Source organism: Euprymna scolopes, chromosome 2 (genome assembly GCF_053919585.1).
Source record: "Euprymna scolopes isolate OS-2025 chromosome 2, ASM5391958v1, whole genome shotgun sequence".
In the NCBI taxonomy this organism is placed as follows: Eukaryota; Metazoa; Mollusca; class Cephalopoda; order Sepiida; family Sepiolidae; genus Euprymna; species Euprymna scolopes.
Genome location: NC_136483.1, coordinates 75,483,042 through 75,506,231, shown reverse-complemented (window position 1 = coordinate 75,506,231; position 23,190 = coordinate 75,483,042). Strand labels below are relative to the sequence as shown.

The 23,190-nt window shown below is 32.6% G+C and overlaps 1 protein-coding gene across 1 annotated transcript in view; it reads right to left on the bottom strand.

The window, feature by feature from the left end:
- LOC145292451 (GTPase Era, mitochondrial-like) overlaps positions 1-22,532 on the bottom strand; it is a 251,142-nt gene extending 228,610 nt beyond the window's left edge. Inside the window, exons 1-2 of the mRNA XM_080138727.1 lie at positions 22,384-22,532; positions 16,696-16,887 (exon numbers count right to left, since the gene is read on the bottom strand). Of these exons, the coding sequence (XP_079994853.1) occupies positions 16,696-16,887; positions 22,384-22,465 (274 nt within the window). The 5' untranslated portion in view covers positions 22,466-22,532. The remainder of the gene's footprint in view (positions 1-16,695; positions 16,888-22,383) is intronic.
- Positions 22,533-23,190: the final 658 nt, after the last annotated feature.

Below are 23,190 nucleotides of genomic sequence, written 5' to 3'. Positions count from 1 at the left end.
CTCTAAATTTTGAAGGAATTTAGGAGCATTTAAAATGTTAAATAGAAAATCATTTTTGCTTTTAAAATTCTTAGGAAATTAATGTTAAAAGACTGAAATTTTTGGAAGCTATTCATAAACAACAATTTTATAAACAGAAATTAAAACATTGTTATAACAAAATTAGATATAGTTGTATAAGAATTTAGCTTAAAGTTTAATAACGAAACGATGTGACAATAATTAAGTTTAACTTTCAAAATCCCATTAAAAAAATAATTTAGTGCAAAAAAAAATTATATAGTCTAAAGGAACAAAATGAAATGGAACAAAAACAAAAGTAAAAAGACTCCCGGGCAACGCTATGGAGTAACGTCTAGTTAATAAAAAACAAAATCAATCTTATATAAGAGATACCACAATGAGACTTCTTGAAAATGTACAGGCCATTTATCTAAATCGAATATTCTAATAAAAGTGCCATTTTGTCACATTTAGAGATATAAATTATAGAGAAATAATTATCTCCCTTACATTTAATTGATCCTAAAGTTTGGGTCCCACGTTCAAATTGAAAATCGACCAATATGTTTGTCTGCATACTGTTTTGTGATTAAAAATCCTAAGGATACAAATTCACGTTTTGAATTATTTGGATTATTCGAACTACTGTTCTCATCTTGAGTGTTATTCCTACAACATTTCAGCTGATGTAAAGTCGAAGGTTACATCGGCCAAAACACTCCAGATGAGAACAGTAGTTTGAATAATCCAAATTATCAATCCTCATCTGAAAACTTTAAGAAACATAATACATATTTATAATTGGTACTAGCTAGGCTACCAAGTTTTTCTTGGATAAATGGATGACAGAAGTGTTTAAAAATGTTTTCTTTTTCTCAATATTTACTTTCTCCCGGCCATAGGAAAAATATAACATACGGTCGGAAGATGCAAAGAATCAAACCAGCACTCCTAAAGGAGGAGCACTCCAGCCTATTAAAAATTTCCTGGAAAACCCTGTCGGCATTGCCTGGTTAGGGCACTTCAGGCAGTTAACAATAAATTTACTCTACCCCAAGGCCTGAAAAGTGGACCTCCTAGAACTACCCAGGACCAATGCTACAGCCGGACAGATAAAAGGACACCAAAATTACCTCGTTCCTGTTGGACTAATTATTGAAAATACATCCTCGACTGATATTTAGAAGTTTAGAGTCTTGAAACTGCTTTCTCTCCCAGTTAGGTATAATAAAAAAGAAACAAAGAAAGAGAAAGCCGACTAACTTTTGGACTTAATTTCAGTGTTGTTTTTGGAACAACTACCAGTAAAAACAAAAAGTTATTTTTAACCACAACAATTTGGTGCCTTGTGTCCTCAAGGATATTACAGTATTTTTTTTTTTCTATAATCAAGTTTGAATCATGCCAAATCTGGTGATGTATCTTGCGTAGTTACTGACTTTTAAACAGACATGTTTCTTATGTAATAGACTAGAATGGCTACCTGGAGTTGTCCCAAAGCATGGACAACAAAAAAGAATTAAAAAGTGCTTGCAGATCTTTCTCTTAAAACTTTTTTTTATGTTTCTAAATTTTTTAGATGAGGATTGATAATTTGTAGTATTTATATTTTTTGAATTACTGTTCTCATCTTGATTGTTATTCTCACAACGTTTCAGCTGATATAACCTCCGACCATATTCAGGTGTATTTTGTCGAACTTAAGAATATTTCTGTCGAACTTGGGTTCCTTCAAAATTCCACGTAGATTCCAAAGTTTGATAAAAAGATTCCTGAGCTCGACAAGATACACTTGAAAAAGTTTGGATGTTACATTGACCAAAACGTTATGAAAATAACACTTAAGATGGAACAATAGTCCGAATAATCCAAATACTACAAATTCTCTACCTTTTTCTACCTTTTCATAAATGATAGAAAAGATCACATTTATATTTGTTTAAAAATATATAAAAGATATTGTCAAATATCAGAACAAAAAGTACATTTTTCCACCAAAGGTCAATGTAAAAAAAAAAAAAAAAAATCACTGACTCTCCACCCCTCTCCAACTAATTTTGTTTCTGTTGATTCCCGAAAGAATGAATGTTATATATTAAAAAAAAAAAAAAAAAATGTATTCATATTTTATCAGATGCAATGCTAAAACAAATACATCAGCTTTGTGGATGTATCTTGCGTTATTTTTGACATCTAGATCTAAGTGGACACATAAACATACACACAACTGCCCTTCATATAACAAATGAATTTTAAGCTTGCATTGAATGGAGATAGCTGGAAAAGCAGAGATAGTTTTTGTCTTATATATATTGTTCCAGGTTGCAAGTATGCAAGAGTAAAAAAAAAAAAACAATAAATATAACTTTAAGGTCTGGTTTCCAATGCAATCGGAAGTATAGGTCACCCAACGAAGTCAACTTTTGACTAAAACAATAGCTCTGTTATCATCATGACATAATGTAATTTGTTCACTAAAAAGTAAATAAAACATGTTGCTTTTTCAATTGAGCACTGTCACCTCATGACGTAATGTAATTTGTTGACTAGAAAGTAACACATATACTGACATATATATATGTCAGTATATGTGTATATGTTATATATATATATATATATATATATATATATATATATATATATATATAAAAGCGAAAATGTATGCATGTATGTAGGTATGTATGTATGTATGTATGTATGTAGGGCGAATGAACTCTTTTTCTGGGTCAACGGCCAACTAGCACCGTGTATATTTGTGTGTGTGTGTATATGTGTATTGGGGTAGAGAGGGCTCCCGTAAGCCGTGGTGAAGGCAACCTTTCAAGGAGAAGCAAATCTCTGATTTAAAAAACCATAAAGCGGAAGACCAGTACCCGCATTAAGCTGGTCTGCAGTTTAATTTGTTGCTGACTTACTTGCTCTTGCTTGTTGCTGGATCTCAACATTTTGAACCGAGAGAGAGACTTAGCTGTCGTACAAAGCTAAGACTCTGTAACATCATACTTGTATAGATACTCCCTCAGACATTTGGGCTCATGGATTTTAAATGTCTGAGGGAGTGGCACTCGTCTGACAAGACGTTGCAATCATCATGTATGTATGTATGTGTGTTCGCTTTTTCTGTGTGTCTACAAAAGGCTTCTTTCAGAGAAGCGGTCGCTCGCTTCACAACTTTTTAAAACTTTTTATATCACATATAAATTGTAATATCTCACAGTTAACAACGAAGCTCACCTGTCTATTTAATTTGCTCGATTTCGGGAAGATAAATATTCGAGATTTGTCGCTCGCCCCATGTGGGTTAGTCTTTTTCCTATAACATCTTGGGGGGGAGGGGGAAGCGTTCAGCAGTAAATACTATCCCGCAATCAAACTTGATCTCATTAATTCATTAAAACGGGCACCTGCTAAATCCAAGTAATTAGATAAATTCAAACCGTTTCCGTTAGCATCTCACGGTGGGGCAATGGTTAACGTCGCACGTTTTATTTTTCACACTTTAATTTACAACTTTGCCTCAACGGTTCGGGTTCGATCCTCATACTTATTTTTTTTTTTTACCCCCCCCCCCACCTCCAAACACCCGGGCAACGCCGGGTACCCCTCGCTAGTATATAATATAATCCAAGGTTAATATTTTCTAGAGGTAAAGTAACCAATGAAGTTTAATGAGGTCAATACAAGAATGCTCAATATCGAAGTAGGGCAAGCTATACTTTCTATTTGTTTTTACAAAAGCTATTGTATGTCGCTACACATTCATGAGCATGTGTCGGCTAGCTAGTATCGCCTAAAGAGATCTCCAGTTGCTAGTAACTAGCTGACCGAAACATACTCATGAATGTGTAACAACATATTATTGCTTATGTAAAAAAAAATAGAAAGTGTATATATATATACATATATAATGTTAAGATGTATATTATTCTATGTATGCTTCTGGAAAAGTAATTTCAAGGCTATGCAGGAGTTACGAAGCATAAAAACAGTGTTCTTGAAATTCAATATTTTATTTTTTATGTCTCAAGTGGTACTCTGCTCTTGATCACAAAATGTAGTGACGTAACAATGAAAAATGCTGGAAAAACTGGAAGCATGTTTTTTTTTGCTGCTTGCAAAAACTTTCGAAACAGTTCATGTTAATTTTTTAACCGTTTCTGAAAGAAGAATGCCGTACTTTTTTTATTTTTTTTAAATTTTGAATGCATTAGTGTTTGCTTCAATCGGCAACAAACATCAAGACGTAACTGATTTCAATATGTATAATAAATGATTAGAAACAGAAAGGAAGGTACTGCATGGAAAAATAGTATAATGGTGAATAATATCATTCATCATCATCATAATAATAATAAAAATAGTATAATGGTAAATAATATCATTCATCATCATAATAATAATAATCATACTACTACTACTACTAATAATAATAATAATACTAATAATAATAATAATAAAAATAGTATAATGGTAAATAATATCATTCATAATAATAATAATCATAATAATAACAACCATAATACTACTACTATACTAATAATAATAATAATAATAATCATACTACTACTACTACTACTACTACTACTACTAATAATAATAATAATCATAATAATAATAAAATAATGTTTATGTGATGGAGATTGATAATTATTATTTGAACCGCAGTCTCTTTGTAAAGCATACACATAAATTTATGTACATATGCCCATACTAATATATATATAAATAATTTTGTATTCCTGTTCGTTTATTTGTTTGTCCACAATTTGATTAATATATTCAAAAGGTCCGTAAAAAGGTCGTTTGTGAAAATATTTGTATGGTTTCAAAAGACCAAGGTCTGTATTGAGATCTATGTTTGGTGTGTTAAACCGTGAAACAAAAGCTTAAGTATACTTGTTTATTTTTACTCTTTTGTGATGGCAAAAGATTTATTTTGTGTGTGTGTGTGTGTGTGTGTGTATATTTAAATATATATGTTTATAGATATGGTTTATCATGGGATATGGACAAAATATTTATTTCTATTTAGAGCAGAAGATATCTGTTTATCTTCCTGTGTGATAGCGCGCTGTCCACATCCCAAGACAAAGAATATTAACAAGGAAAAAAACAACTGTTATCTTTTTTTTTTCGTGATAGAAGATGAGAGGGAAGATAATCAAATAAGTATAGAATAAACAAGAAATTTCGTACAAATTGATAATTTCTTAACTGTTTCCAATATACATTATGACGCCATCCTAGTGGTTTATCTCTTTCTTTGCAACCTTCTATCATTCCTTCTAGACATAACTTGCTTGCAACGAGTTTTTTTTCTATGTCTGTATAGTCCTAAAACTTTCCATTTAACTATAAAAGAATATGCAGATGCGAATTTCATTTCTATTAAAAAAGAATAGAATTTTTAGTACGTTAAAAATGGACAAAATTATAGCCCGTTCACTATGAATGAATGCTTTATTTGAAATTGATGGTTGAATATTATGACATTTTATGCTCATTTTTACATTAAATACTAATTCCTCTTAATCCCTAGCTGTGCATCAAATGGATACCGTAATACTCAGTTTGCTGCACCTTATGAAAACAAAGGTTCATATAAAATTTCAGCCAGATTGGCACAATAGTTTCCAAGAAAAAAGTGGACAGACAGACAAACTAAAAGAAATACAATATAGATTGTTTATTCTAATACAATCGGTTAACTTAATTCTACACCTTGCTCTCATTATGTTATTATGAAACTTTATTCCATTCTTCTGTCTATCCATTTAACATAGCATCAAACGTTTTCTCTATATATAATAATACAATTTATCATATCCTAACTGTCCTGTCTTTCACTCGAATTGATCGATTGATCTGAAAGTGCAGAGAACTTAATGTATCAGGTTATCTTCTTTGTGAGGTACTTCTTTTTTTCTGCACTCTTTCACCATTCCTTCTAGACATAATTTTGCTCACACTTTTCTACTTTTGTACAATCGTAACATTTTCCATTGCAAGTTTTGTTCTTTACAAAACGATCATTTATTCTATTATGATCTGTTCATTTCATTCCACACATTCTTCTCATTCTGTTATTTTGAGTGAGTTTTTCTATCATTTCGTATGTACATTTAACACACCCGAGATCATAAAGCATTACTAGCGGTACATATGAGGTGCCTTCAATAAGTTTCCACACTTTTTTTGTACAGGCATTTGAAATTGTCATGGACTCTTGAAAATTCAATATGTTATTGCTATACATATTATAAGATGCCTGATCAATTTTTATGATTTCAGGTTCAAATGAACAACTACAGCAGGAATTGGAATACAACCTACTAAAGCCTGATTGTCACAGATGGTGAATTCAAAAAATGCAATCTGGACGTGAGGAAACTTTAGAAGAACGATATACAATAAAATTCTGTTTTAAATTTGGAAAAATGCCAGAAAAACGTATGAAATACTTCAGACTGCTTTTGGACCATTTTACATGAATCGAGCATTATTTTTTGAATGGCATAAGAGATTCAAAAAAGGTGGAAAGTCTGTGAGGGATGACGAGAGGTGTGTGAGGAGTAAGGAAGTGAGAACATCAGAGTTGATTAACCAAATAAAGAATTTCATGAATAAGGATTGTGGTGTGTCTATAGAGACAATAAGTGCACTGTTTGATGTTAGTGTGGGAACTGTATTCATGAGGAACTGAAGATGCAAAAATTTTGTGCAAAATTTGTCCCAAGGATGTTCAGAGAAGATCAGACTATTTGACTAAGATGGACATCAAGACAGTTCCTCACCCTCCCTATAGTTCAGACCTTGCTTCCTGTGACTTTTGATTATTCCCTAAGCTCAAGGAATACCTTAGAGGCTGTCGTTATGAGACAATTGAGATGAAAGAGGCTGTGATATGGGTCATTGACACGCTCACACAGGAGGACTTCCATAGGGCTTTCCAGAAATTGTCAGAATGGTGCAAGTGCATTGCAGCCGGAGGAAATTACTTCAAAGGAGACTAGAGTTTCATGTGTGTAACGCCAATAAAAATGCGCATACGAAAAAAGTCTGGAAACTTATTTAAGGCACCTTGTATATATTGATAATATTAGGTCTTATCCGATACTTGTGGAGGTGAGGGTTGGGGTGCTTGATCTTTCTTGGTCATAAAATATGGGTAAAATATATTTTAATTCATGCAGATTTCGTATTTATTATAACAGAATCAATTCCCTATTGAATATTATATTGTACTTAGTTAATAGTACTGATTTTAAAAGATTAAAAAAAAAAAAATGACTTGGGTGCCATCCGCTAGAATCGAAACCAAAACATTTAGTGCTCCAGCCGTGGGTTTTTATTTAGCACTCTAGACAGATATGAAAATTTTCAAATTAAACCACTTTAGCTATGATTAGTTTTACGCATGCACAAACTAATAAAAATATGCTGACAAATTGAAATGAACATTTTACATTTCAATTTGTTAATTTGTGTACACGTTATTCGTCCATTCAAACTAAAATTTTATTTGCTATAAACCATCCTTAGTGTATGATTGCTATTTCCTGTTAATTTCAGTGTTATGTGATCAGTAGTTTAGGAGTTTGTCGGTTAAATATTTACACAAAGAGCGAGACAGCCAGACATACATCTGTTTTATTTATATAGATGATATATACGACTTGAAGTGAGAAGTAACCCTTTTATGTTGGAAGTTGCTCATCAGCTTTCTACTTCTTCCCTCAAACAGCTAGACTTTGGAATCCCCCTTCCTGCTACCTACTTACCTGACTGTACTGATATGCAGAAGTTTAAATGTAATGTAAACTAACATCTTGTTAATCTATCCTAGGTATAGTCCCAAATAATAGCCCCTTATGTCCAAGTGGTGATATGCTATGTTACGGGTGAATGTGAGTAAAAAAAAAAAAAAAAAATGTGGTGTTGTAATAATTCATTAGTGTCATTTTGTTATGTATTAGCCTCCCGAAAAATGCTGGGGTGCCTTGCCAATAGTCGATTGTAAGATTGACTATTATTATTAAAAATAAGATGATTATTTAAAGAAGTTATTATTATGAAAGAACATTATGATTATTGGTATAAAACTTAGATTGTGTTTTAGACGGACAAATAATATTTATAAGTTTTGGAATGTGGTGGAGATCTTAGGAACAATAACCGAATGTTAAATACATAAACAATAAATTTGGCCAGAGAAAATGTGACTGGGAAGTCACCTGTTAGGTGTTTGTGTAGTCAAATGATGTAAGTACAAAGGATTAGTTTTAATATATACAAGCAAGTTAGTTAGTTGAGAAAAGGGAGTTGCAGAGGAAACGTCAGATAGTCCAGATGGGAGAACAAGTCTCTCTTATGACGCTAGGAAGTAGCATATTGCAAGATAGCCAAAATGTGATTAGAAAATTGTAATCTCTAAAGATTGGTGTTGCCTTGGATAAAAGTATAACAAAACTTTATATCCCTCTTGATTTTTCCTTCCCTTGTTTGCCTCCTTTCCCACTTTTATTTTATCTGCCCAGCCCACTTCTCTTTCTGGACATACACACATACAAATCTTGAGGCAGCATAAGGGAAATAACTTTGCAAAGAAAATCAGAGTGACTTTCCTTTCAATGATAACATTAAAAGATGTAGATATGTCTTGATAATATCAAATAATATAAATGTACATTTCACTCCCAAATAATGATTTTGTTAAACAAAAGATGATTATTGCAAGGAGAGAAGTAGCTTTAATCTTGAAAAGACCAAGGCTGTAGGTAGGAGGAAAACAGTCAGCAGGAAGAGAGTTCTACAAGATTGCAGTTCTTGGAAATAAGTGACTGAAATAAGAAGCTGTATTACAATGAGGCGTCAAAGCAGCAAATTGATGGAGATCACTAGTCAAACAAATCAAGCGAGCCGGAACAAAGGAAGCAGAGAATGTATCAGTTAATTCTGAACAACACATACAATAATAGTATTAGTAGAAAAGATTGAGATTAGCAACATCACGTCTGTGAAAGAGAGGATGCAGAGAAGAAAGGGTGTGGCCAATCAAATTATTAGTTTTGTGAATTTTATCTCTTCTAGATTGTATTTGATGATGTACATTTTAATAACTTTCTTGCAGATTGTGGCGATTACTCATAAGTTTAAGGATATAATACACCATATTAAGAGATCACAGCATTTTGAAAGTTCTCTTAGCTTAATATAGTACAAAAGTGGCTTCGAAATCTAGTGGATGATGCCTTTCTCACTTCCCTACAACTTTTTTTTTTCACAGAAGAGACATCGCTAGTCTGTCTCTACTCTATCATTATTTTCATAGCAGATGCTCCACTGAGTTTCAATTTCTATTCCACCCCCTCCTTGTAAAACATTCACAACAAAAACTGTCTAGCTACAACCGTTGTCAAGTTTCTCTCTCTCTCCCTCTAAAACTAAACAAAACTTCCATGAGCAAAGTTTCTTTCCTAGAACTGCCCTCTGTGGAACACAATACTGCTGGGGTACTTCCCAGTTGACTACAACATGGTAGTTTTCAAGTCCAATATAAATTTAAGAGATGCCCTTTTAAATAATGAGATTCTGGCCAATTATCACTATCAATCATCAAAGTGTTGCCTCATTGTTCACCCGACACTCATTGAACCCTTATCCTTGAGTGGACTTTAGGCTTTAATAAATGGTGACATCTTCGTAAAAACAAAAAATCTTTGTCTAGTAGGAACGGTGGATTGGTGTGGAAAAAGCGGTAAACCAGAAAGAAGACGGTGTGTTAACATATTTTGGGGGACATGATAGATTGTACTTTGCAGAATTTGGAGAGAATGGTTGATGACGAACAATGGAGAAAAAAGGAGAAAAAGATATTTGTAGAAAAAATAATGGCTACCCCCTTTGGCCTATCTTTTCTCCATCAAATGTCTCAGCAGTAGAAACAAAGATGGACGACATGAGGTGAATCATACAAAAATGACTGATATGCTTACTTTTGTACATAGACTATGGAGGGAAAACAAACAAAAAAACTTGGAAACGTTAAATGCGCACTAAAAAGAACAACAAAAAATATATATATATACAAATGAAGAAAAATAAAAGCAAATTCAATGAAAGATAAAAATAACAAAACACAAAAAGTGATAATAATAAAATCGATCCCCAGAACAACTTTTTTTTTAATTTTATCATGAAAAAAAAAATCTATATCGACTTAAAGAATGTCGCTTATCTACATAGCATCTACTCCTCAGTGACAAGGTACATTATTGTTATATGATCTCCAAGATGATGTCCAGCATTGTCTTGGAAACTTCAAATATCTCTTTGGTAAGAAAAGAGAAAAACAATATTCATGAAGGTGAAATAATTTCATAAACACTGGCTGATGGGGGTGGGAGGTTTCTTTAGCACATACCACAAACATGATAATAAACATCTATATATAGAAATAATAATTTATACATTTATGGCAAAGTCCTCAGTTAGGGAGTCACCATCTTAAGTAATTACCAGTTCGGAGGGTTACATTTTGGAGTTTTGCTTTGGGGTGTTTAGAATGGGAGAAAAATGAGGCATGTTACACGAAAAAAAAAAACAATATACATAAAGAGTTAAGAGGCATACATTCACAAAAGAGATATTTAATATGTGTTTAGGAATAGAGGATTGCAGCAATAGAAGGAATAGAATGTTCGTGAATTTTTAAAGTCCTTGTAGAATGGAGGAATTCTTTAGCTGAGATATCAAAAAGGTCAGAGTTTTATAATCAAGGGCCACGCATTATATGAACCTAAAATCGTGATCAAAACTTCTCTACTCAAATTACATTTCCTCAAAAGTTGTTAACAGTGTTCATTGTTTATTTATATATTAGAAAGAAAGTTGAAGAAGGGTTAAAGATTGTGTGCCTGCGTGTTCGTTAATGTTGCAATGGATTCTTTGTCTCTTCATCAATCTGGGCCAATAGGCTCAGGCGGGCTTTGTTGTCTCCAAGAGAGATGTGTGTTGTCAGTCTGGGGTTAGGAAAGGAAGAGATCAAGATGTCTTGGTTTAAGCTTTTTATCTATTTAGTCATGTGCTCAGCTTGTTTGAGAGATGGCGTCTATTGGGCAAGCTGGAAGGTAAGTTTTATGCCTGAACCAATCAGTCTTGAGCTTCTCAAAGGTTCAACTTCTGTCCCACTCGAGGATTAGAGTTAATGAGAGTACAGTAGTCAATGGGAAAATGTCAAAGTAATCATTAGTAATGAAAATTTGGTAAATTAGATTACTTAAGGGGATGGCTCATCAAGAGCTTGTTCACATTGCACTTGAAGACGTCAGTTGGAAAATAGGAAAACGGAACTGAGTTCCACAGGTGTGCAGTTCTAAGAAAGAAGCTTTGTTCATGGAATCTATGTTTAGGTATAGGCACAGATAAAGAGTTGAGGAAATTATTGATAGTGGTTTCAGATAGATGAGTGTTTTCCATGAAAGTCAGGCCAAGGAGAACCATAGACTGGAGCTCAGATGAGCACTTGCGATGAAAATAAAGATAAAGCAAAGACAGGCTCCCAACGTCTCTTCTGTGGGAAAGAGGTTGTAGGAAAGAGAAAAGGGCATCTCCACTTGGCTACAAAGTCTATTTTGAACTCTGTCAAGGAAGAGATAAGTGCTAGATATGGCAACAATACTCTATCCTTGGATGTACTTGGCTCTTATACAGGTAGGGAATTACATCAGCAGTGAGTAAAATGATTCCACCATTTTTCCAGCAGATTTGATGTGCGTGTTTCATCTCAGATCAAGAGTAAAGGTCAGACTCAGAAGTTTGTCAAAACATAGAGACTTCCCAAGACGAGAGCCATTTATTTCAATTGATGCCAGACAGAGATCAGAGCATTGATGATGGAAAGATAGAAGCTTGGTTTTAGATGCATTAAAAGTAACTAGCCACCTCTTTCCCCATTGCACCATGTGATCAAGATCAGAGAATAGAGAATCAGAGAGAACTTAGTCGTTTATGGTCTTTGAAGTGTTGCCATAGATGGTAGTGTTGTCAGCATAAACATCTACAAATGATCAGAATATGATTTGGGAGATCATTGATGTAAATCAGGAAGAAAATAGGGCCCAGGATGGATCTCTGAGGGAATCAGATAGAACTTGGTCGTTTACGGCCTTTGAAGTGTTGCCATAGATGGTAGTGTCATCAGCATAAATGTCTACAAATGATCTTAGAATGTGATTTGGGAGATCACCCCTGAGGGATTCCAGCATTAATACTGTGAGCTTCTGATTTCTGCCCATCAACCACTACTCTTATGAATCTAACAGAGAGAAATGATTTAATAATTGAAAAGACATTTCCAGCTTGAAATTTTGTGAAGTAGATCTTTATGCCATACACTATCAAACATGGGAACATTTTTTTGCTGGCTTGTTTCCCGATTGAATACAACATGATAGCCTTCAAATCCAATGTAAACAAATTCTTGTTGAGCTGTTCCCATAAATAATCAAATTCAACCCAATTTACACCATTAACGATTACTACACTACCAACTTAAATTCATGGTGAGTGGTGACTCAAGTAAAAAAAATATATTTGAAGAAAGTTGGAGGTTACATCAGCTGAAAATTCGTGCAAATAACACAACAGTAATTTGAATAATCCAAAAATTTAGAAACATGATATTGAAATTTAGTTCACAAGAAAAATACTTGGGCAAAATACAGACATGTCCAAAACATTGAGAAAAATCAATGTGATGTCTTTGTTTAAAAAAAACTAATTAAAATCTATTAAAATCCAATACTTCTGAACAAATTTTGTTTTTTTCCACAAAGATAAAACTGAGAATTTTATCGTATTAAAAACAAAATAATATCATACTTTTTCTATAATTTTTAGTAGAAGTTTCAATTTATAATTTTTCCAAAAAACAGTCAAGTACTAATTTTTTGCTGAAAAACATAAACAAAATTATAAATATTTTTTTAAAAAATGTTCTTGAGTGAATTAAACTAATCTTTCTACTCATCTCCCTTCATAATGCCCCCGCAAATTGTCCCCGATAGTAGCCCCCTACTTCAAAATGGCACTTGCCTTGTTTGGGGTAAAGATTGAAAAAAAAAATAATTTTTTTTTACATCTAAATATGATTTAGGATGATTTGCTATGAAAATATGCAAAAATATTAGAATACCTGAATTTCAAATAATTTCTAACTTGTAAAAATTAATAACAACCAAAGATTTATAATTTATAACTTCCAAACACACAGATATTTGTATATTGTATAGCATGTTTTCAGTCACAGGAAGAAATACAGAAGTAAGCATCCCTGATCGAAAAGCGTAGAATTTGCTGCAAAGATCTTAGCAAAGAGTTTGGTTTTGTTGAATGCTGAAAAAAATCTCTCAGGTCCATTAATGATGGTTGGGATAGAAGACACCCCTCTGTTCAGGACCCTGTTTGTTATTTGCCAAAGCTCATGGGAACCAAGCCACTGCTCAGCTACTTTACCCTTGATGGATTGAGCATATGACTCTCTTGTGTTCTTGATAACTCTTTTGCAGTGGTTGCTGGTAGTCCTAAAGGCAGCTTTAGTTCCAGAACATCTATTTTGTTGAAAGCAATGGAAATAGTAGTTTCTCTGCTCAATGGCAACGGCACATTCTGGAGTGAACTACAGCTGGTTGTTAGATTTTTGCTGGAATTTCTTGGAAGGTATGAAGTGGTCTATACTGACAGTTAACCATTCAGTCAGGTCTGATACTATAGAGGACACATTCTTTTTAAACATGGAACACAGAGATATATCTGATATAAATGCTCAAAAGCTATCCCAGTAAGCCATAGAGTATCAATATACTGCATGGTGGAGAGGTACATCTGAAGACTTATTATATTTTGTTTTTATCCTAATTGAGATAATCGAGTTGTCAGAAGATCCAAGTGGAGACAGAATGGAGGATGAGCACAGTTCTGGGCAAGTTGAAAGAAAAAGGTGTAGAGACTTGCAGATTACATGTCAGTGTTGGGCATATGGGTGGGTTCATGAACAATCTGTGTTAGTTCATAAGCAATCGAGAAATCATGACCCCCCCCCCCATCTCATCATCTGTCTTGTTTGAGTGGGATAGCCTTTTAACATTGTCTCCACAGCCGAGGAATGAGCAGACAGGATGTGGTCAATTTTCTCAGAAATACTTTTAATGATAGTAACTCCGCTGTTGTGGAGGAAATAGAGAGCAAATATGAACGTGGTGCTGTGAGTAAGTGCTACACAGAAGCATGTATAGAGCAATTTAGGATCTTCTCTGGAGATGTCCCTACCACATGGAAAGCCATCCCTCATGTAGGCACATATTCCATGACAATCTTTGGGGGGGGGGGCAGACTTTGATGTCAAGTTTGAATATTGCAAACTCATCTAGGGAAACAGTCAGTTCAATGCCAGTTACACAAAGGTCAGGTTTGGTTTCCTATAATTGGATTTCAATCTCTGGAAGGTTGGTACGTATCCCCCTGATGTTGAAGAAGGATACTTGGTAGTGGGGGTCTATTTTAGAAATTGGAGTTTTAGATTTAATCTTGTATTGTTTCTTGAGACTTTTCATGTTTGAATATGGTGACATGTGGAAGAAGTCGGCAGAGTTGTTAGCAGGGCAGAGAGGGGGAAAAAAAGGAGAAAGAGAAACAGAAAATGACTTTTGCAGAAGAGGAAAAGTCATAACATTTCTCATTAATATAGCATCGAGAGGCCCCACCAGAAGCTACTGCATGGTTTACAATCCATTCATCAAATAGCAATACAGTAATCCAAGTACTTACACCTGCTAATAGGATAGCCTTCTTGGGGGTTAATCTAACGTTCGGGTCACTTACTACAAGGTAGATAATATCAACCAATATAAAAGTTTACCTCCAGCACCCTTATTAGTGACATAGCCATAACAATAGGAATAGAAAGAGAAAAATAAGAACATCTTAACTGCTCAGGAAAAAGACTGCTGACCTAGTATACTAGGTCAGCAGTCTTTTTCAAAAACATCACTCATTTTTAGTTGCATGCAAGTGACTCTATAAGTCACTCCGTCGTCTGTCCGTAACACTTTTGTGCTTGGCCTTTTTGGTTAAGATCAAAGGTCTGTTGTTAATAGATGCTGTTCTTAGCTTTTTAAGCTTTTCTTGGCCTTTTGGCCAAGATTTTCCCAACTGTATTTTTTTTCCTGTGAATAAAAAATTTAATATCTCAAAGTGTAGTATCTGTTCTTACTACATGCTGTACTTATTGTGATATAAACTGGGGGATCACTTTTCTGTATTAATTTAATGTAAAATGATCACCCACTTCCCAACCAGTCAGTCTCAAAGCCATTCAAGTCATTCTCCAGATCATTCAAGTTGTTTTTGAAAGATTCCAGTTATTTTTTAAGCATTCAAGTCATTCTTAAGGTCATTCAATTCATCCTTAGGTTCATTAAAGTCATTCTAAGTCATTTACTTTCTATTTATTTAAATCATTTCAGCCCATTTTTTGGTCATTTTAGTTTATCTTTAAGAATTTCGTGTCAATCCTACATTCACGCATTCATTCATTACATGAGAGCACGCGACTAATGGCTATCGGCCTTGTTTTGTCAGAAACATCACTCATTGTAAACAAGGACTGAGGGATAAAATAGAAGTGAGAGTTAGGAGGCTGCTGAAAATGCATCCACAATGTGTTGTTTAATGATAGAAGATGTATCGAGACACAGGAATGGGTATGTTTGATCTGGCATAATGATGATTCATTAAAATTGTGGGGTCTGCGTACATGCCTGGTCCACAAAGTATGGAAATAAAAAGTTTAAAAATTAAATGTTTTTGATATAGATGTACATAATAATACTTTGATAAGTATGTTTTAACTTAAATAGGGATGGTATAATAAAATTGTGGGGTCTGCGTTCGCGCCTGGCCTCCATAGAATGGAAATAAGCACCAGCTTTAATAAAGACTTTTCATATTTATCTGCGTAAGTGTACTTTGATAATTATGTTTCAGTTTGAAGAAATATGGTATAATAAAGAAATATGGTATAATAAAATTATGGGGTGTTCGTTCGCGCCTGACCTCCATAGAATGGAAATATGTCACAAAGTTTAACAAGGTTTTTTAATCCACAGAATATTGTGATAAGTGTTTCAGTGTGAACAGGTATGGTATAATAAATTATGGAGTTTATCTATTTTATTTTTACTTTCATCATATTTTGCTTTGGATTTGATACCCCCAAATTCGAAGCTATCTCTTTACAACCCTTCCTTTTCATAACCTATCATACTTTCATAAATCAGAGTCTATTTTCTGTAGGCTGTTTTTGAACCCAGTCAACGACGGGTACTTCTGCTAGTTTAATATAATTTTCTTGAAAAAATTGAGAATATATTTAAACTAACGTGGTCTTATCTTCTTGTCTTAAAGCTTTGTTTTCAGCATTTTTAATTTATCGCAACTCTATGCTCCCAAATCAGGGCCTCAAATACAGGCAAAAAAAAAAAATCTAAAAATTACTGGAACAATTATTAAAATACCAAATCAACTCGTATAAATGTGAAATGCTCACATTGTTCCTGCCAAATGATGTCAATGGCGATTTCCGCATATTATGTAAAAGATGTTTTTTCTTTTAAATTTGTGTAACTGACTTACCAAATGTGCGTCCAATTCCTCTTTCCACAAATTCATCACTGACGATTGTACGTTCGTCGATTTTGTTATCATATGTAAAGTGAGTTGCGTGATAATTATGGTCAATAGATTGACTGCTGTCGTTGCTGCTACTGCTGTCATAATTTATTGCGTTAGAACAATGTCGCTGCAGAAAATATGTTGCAGATGCACCTGGTAAGGAAAAAACAGAAGAAAATGAATTCATCTATATATTAATACAATAGCGTGTGTGTTATTTATTAGTTTTTGTGTCATGCTTACATCCGAATCATTTAATTGTTATGGACTTCCATTTCTTGTAATAAATAAGTTTACCAAGAATTCTTTATAAGTTTTGGTTTCGATTATAGTTGATGCCACTCAAGTCATTTATTTTTTTAGAAATAATTTTACCAAGAATTTTTCATAAGTTTTGGTTTCGGTTTCCATTATAGCTGAAGGAACTCAAGTTATATATATATATATATATATATATATATATATATATATATATATATATATATATATATGTATATTTGGTTTCAGTTTCAATTCAAGCTAATGCACCCAAGTTATATGGATATATATTTTTTTTATTTTTGAAATCGCAACTTTATAATATATAGAAATCGATAGAATATTAACTATAATAATATATATAAAATCTGCAAGAATTAAAATATCATATTTAAGCGTACTTTACGATCAAGCTATGCTGGGCGTCCCTGCTAGCTTAAATAAATACTTTTGCAGTTTTGACAAAAAAGCTACAATAATATCAGAGCGTCTCCATTAACGCTGAACATCTACAGAATGCCAACATCAATATATTACTTATGAATGAGTCTGCTGTGGAATTTCCACAGGTCCCGCTAGTCTACTATTAAATGAATAATACATGTTTTGCAAATATTTACATTTTCGTCTGTAAAACCAGTTAAATTTATTTCATTTTTGCTTCCTTTCTGTTTAGTGGAAGTCATGTTGGTGTATACTAACAAGCAGTGCCTTCTGATTATTGTTTAATTTTAAATCTTTACATAACTAGTAGTCTTTACTTTGAAATGCCTCTTTTTATGAAATGGTCTTATTCTTGATAAAATATGTTATAAACAAAGTATATTATTTTCGTCTTTATTTTGAAGTATTATTTTCACAATGGTTTTATGTAATAAAAAATGTATTTGAAAAGTTTACATAAAAATAGTCTATACTTTGAAATGATTCGTTTTTATAAATTATCTTGGAATAAAAATATATCTTTACTTTGAAATGTTTCTTTTCAGAATAGTTTTATATAAGAAAATATATTTTAAAACTTTACATAGAAAAATAGACTTTACTTTAAAATGTTTTTTTTTTTTACACATCATGAAAAAAATGTATCCAATAAAGAATATGCTTATGCAATATTTTTGATACAATAAGAGGATATGAGCAAAGAAAATTGGAAGGTTCTACTTATAGATACTGGTGATAGGAACTGACCAATCAAATGGAGCCACAGTCTGCTAGAAACCAACCAGAAACTGAAATCGTTCCATAAAAATATTGGGTCTTTTAGAAATCCTGCACATAATTTTTTGTGTCCACATGGGAAAAATCTTTGCTCTTTGGCTGCAAAATTTTAAAGTTCAAGACTTATACAGATCAGCTACGCACCGAAAACTCTTTTTCATCTCTAGGATTTTTACAGATTAGTTACTCACAGAAAACTCTTTCTCGTGTTTAGGACTTATACAGATTAACTACCCATCATAAACTCTTCTGAAATTAAACATGGCTTTTAATTCAAAAATGCTTGAAAAACAAAAAACAAAAACTTTTGCAGATGATTATGAAAATTTTCCTTAATTTTCCTTACTAATTAAATTTGTCTTAAAAAAAAAAAAGAGAAAAATCCTGAATCTCAATTCAAGAGAGTATTTGTAATATAAAATAAACATCTAAAATATTTCACATCTAAAGTATTTTATTTAAAAAAAAAAAATCTGAAGAAAAAGACCAATTAATGTTTTAAATTCTTAATGAAAAGGGAACTGGAAACTATTACATAACATTAATCAGAAAGAACTCTTCCTTGGTATACACTGACATGACTTCTGCTAAAGAGAAAGGGGAAGTCAAAATGAAAAAAAAGTTTGTATTTAAGAGTAAAACCTTTATTTATTTCACAGCTGCAATAAACAAAAAAGTCGACATGAGGAGGGTTGCTAGAGTTTTGTTAAAGCATCATATTAATAACTAATTTAAAACCCAAAATGCTGTTTTCATTATACCTAACAACTTTTAATGTACACAAATCATATTTCGGCTGATGAACCTTCATCCAATTTGAAGGTTCTTAGTGCAGAAACGTGTTCGTTTGGCCTCATCCTTTCTTCTTCTCTGCAACTTCCCTCTCACAGACGTGATGTTGCTAGTCTCAGCTTTTTCTATAAATGCTATTATGGCATGTTCTTTGAAATTGATCTATTCCCTGCTTCTTTTGTTCCAGCTTGTTTGACTCATTGGTCTAGTGATCTCCATCAATTTGCTGTTTTGATACTTTATTATGATGCAGCTTCTTCCAGTTGACTGTTTTCCTCCTCTTAGTCTTTTCAAGATTAAGATTAATGGGTATCTCTTATCTTTGAGACAATCATCTTTCACTCTCGTTACATCACTTTACATCAAGTGGCTTCAAACCTTGTCTGAAGCCCTTCCCATAAAGGATAAAAAAAAAAACCTCTTCCAAAACAATGGTCCCAGATTTATATTGATATTGCAATTAAACACCAAATTATGAATGTTCGAATTTTTTTAGAAATTAGATTTGCCATCTTATGGTCTAGAAACTGGAATAGGAAGTTGTATTACAATGAGATTAAAAAAACCAAAAGAATGTCTGTCACTAGTGAAGAATCACATTGTCGCATTATAAATCAAAATAGAAATGATTTGGAATTTTTTAGATGAGGATTGAGAGAATTTATAATATTTGGACTATGATTCTCATCTGGTTTTTATTTTCATATGTAACTTCTGATTTTCTTCCTTCTCATCGTTATGAATGTTTTATCCTATTTAAAGCATTGGTTAACAATCAGTTTTAAGTGACAATCTTCTGGAGTTGGAAGGTTCAATCCTTACTAAAGGTGATAATAATTAAGACTAACTGATGTGGACTCAAGGTTGGGACCACGGAAGGAAAACACAGAACATGGATTAGGTATAAAGAAGATATATTAACAAAAAAGGTTACAAAGATAAGATAAAGGGTAAGCGGTTATCTCACATTGTAATATAGGACGGGAAGAGTCCATGATGCAGATAAGTTTCGGTTTCACAATACTAACATAGATTTTAATTAACACTTCTGCCTAGCCACGTCTGACGAAATGAGAATAATCTATGTAGTGGATTAAATAGTTTAGTTTGAAATTCCACACAGGTCCCCCGAGTTCAACAGAGAGTTCCAGGTTTTAAAAAAATTTACCTAAAAAAATATTGGAGGCTACAACAGCTAAAACGTTGTGAATATAACAACCACATAATACAGATTTCTTTTGTTTACATAAAAAGAAAATTGAGTTTTGTAAAACATTTTTTTTTTTTTTACCATTGATATAAAAAAAAAAAAAAATAGTCCCTTAAACAGTAGATTATATGAAATAAATCTACAAATTCTTCTTTTTCTTTTTAAATTATTATTCAGTTAAAAATATGGGTAATTTGAGCATCTTTCCCTGTGGCATTTATTGGGTGAGTTTCTATCAGTATTTTGTTTAATTTTCGATTTTTGAGCGATTCTTGAGACTCCCCAGATGACCGCCTCTTACCAACTATTTTTTGTCTTGTTCTAACATAAGACTTGGCACTACGTGTGTGTCAAAGTAAATAAACACTTAAAAATAAGTTAAAACACAATAGTTTATCCAGGTAGGCAGAAGAGTAAGTTATCTTGCCTTTGGTAACATTTATTTATGATATATTTGACCACGATTTTGTTTTGTTGTTTATACTGCTAAATGCCTGTTGCACAGCTTTCGTATTAATAACTAGAAAATGAAGATAAATCCCCCCCCCCAAAAAAAAAACAAAAAATTTTTTGTGAAATTACATTACTTGGCAAGTAAGAATTATCGCATTTGACATTCATAAAAAGAAAATACATTTCACTTTATTTTATAACTTGAAAATTATAGAAATTTCGGGTATTTTAACTGTAGTTAACAGAATAAAAAAGGGTGTCCAAAAGTAAATAAAAGGCAAGATAAGTTACTCTTCTTGTAACTTATCTTTAACATATAAAGATAAGTTACAAGTTTTAACAGATTTTAAAGCGTTTTTTTAGTTTAAAACAAAGAGCCTAGTTAAAAAAACAAACAAACAAACATTGCTGCCATAAGTGTTGTAGGAGGACCATAATCGCTCAAAAATCGAAAAGTAAACAAAATACTTGCGGAACTCATTTTTCGCACAGTTGTTGACATTTATTGGGTATGTTTCTACCAGTATTTTGTTTAATTCTCAATTTTTGAGCGATTATCAGTGGTCTTTTTCTTTCGTTCTGATACTTTTGTTTGTTTTGGGTTCATTTTTGTTGTACATTTGTTTTTTTAATCCTCCCTTTGTTCTATTAACTAGTTAAAAACACTCAAAATCACAAAAAGTTAACAAGAGGTTCTGGGCTTGGAACAAGAGTAAACAGATCCTCGTTGACCCCCCATCCGGGAAACACCAAGGGAGTGCTGGTGCTGCTAAGGGCTATACATTTATCAAAATTTAGTGTTCTTATTTAGAATTCGACTTAAAACATACAGAAAACACACACACACACACACACACACACATCTTTACGATGAATGTATCCGTAACGGAACGAATGTGTTATATTCCAAATATCACATAAATTGATCAAGTACTTTTTAATAAGAAAATCAAATTTTATGACCAGCGAAACTGTAGAGTCGTCAGCTGCCGTATTTATTTATTTATTTATTTTTTTAATTTAAAGGCAGACTACTCAATTCGACTATAGATATTTACGGATGGCAGCCAAAAATTATTAATCGTTAAAAATCGTAAAATTTGATTTACTTAATTAAAAAAATTGATCAATGATTTTTTGGAATATGACATGTTCGTTCCGTGACGACTATTTTTTTTCTGTATTTTTTAAAAACTTATGCACTGCCGTGCTAAAACAATAACGTTATTATTTAGAGAGCCATTCTTGACATGGGGAGGGGAAGGAGTTTTGTGACTATTTTGGATTTTCACCGAACAATTTAATAATAAAAAAAAGATATCGTAAAACTCGAATTTAAGTGGAAAATACGATTTTTAAAAATAGCACGGTAACATTAAATGCATAAGCACCGTTGTTATTATTATTATTATTATTAAAGTGCGATTGTAAATAAGCACGAAATTTATTTAAATAGATGTCATTATACATACACCTCTTCCCATCCAATCAATGCTGAGTATATCATTAAGTACCCATCACAAAAATTTAATTTTGTAGATTGTAAACAAAACAAAATAAAAAACGTAATTATGTTATCGGCTGGACGCATAAGGACATAGCATTTCTGATTCAATCCTGGATTTTCGTGCTTATATATGTATATACATATTAGGGAGGAACTATAAAGCAGTCGATATCTAAATGAAAACATTTTCTATCCTCCTAAAACTTACCGGACTGAATTAATAACCTGTGCGAAACAAATGCCTTAGTAAACAGCGAACGTTTCACCACGCTTAAACAGGAGGCTGCCATATTTGTTTTATCTTTAGACACTTTTTGCTCGCTAATGTGAGAAGAGGTTGTTCTACAAGGGCAACTAACTCTCGTCATTTTAGAAACACGTTATGAAACACGAACACTTTATGTTAAGAGAACATTATAACAGTCACCGGATTTTTTTTTTCTGTGTGAAAACAGATAACAAATCTAGGTATTTGTACAAATAAAAGACACAGATAGATTTTTAAAATAGATTGCAGAAACAGGGGACATAACTCAGATTGCTTATTTTAGAAAGCATATTTTAGATTACTTTCAGTTTTTGCTTATTATTCGGTATTAATTAAATTAATTTTTATTAAAAAAAATATAATAGTTTTGATATAAATTTAGAAAAACCAGAACCGGAAATTATTCAAATTTTAATAAATTTTATTAAAGTACTGTCTTTGCTGTTTGTTGTTTAACTAAATTGGTATTTATGTACTTATTGTACCGTGCTGAAATAATAACGCCCTTATTCATAAAGTCATTCTTTACAGGGGGGGGGGAGGGTGTTCTGTAGCTATTCTGTGCTTTCACCTAACAGTTTAATAAAAAACATCTTCCTTGTTTCATAATTTACCTCCCTTGCTTGATCTTGCTGTCTTTTTTTTTTCTTTTTTTTTTACATGGGGATCACCACTTATCAAGGCCCGGAGGCCACTCAGGGATAAGAGTTATTGCGTGTACAGTAATTAATGAGATAGGAATTTGTT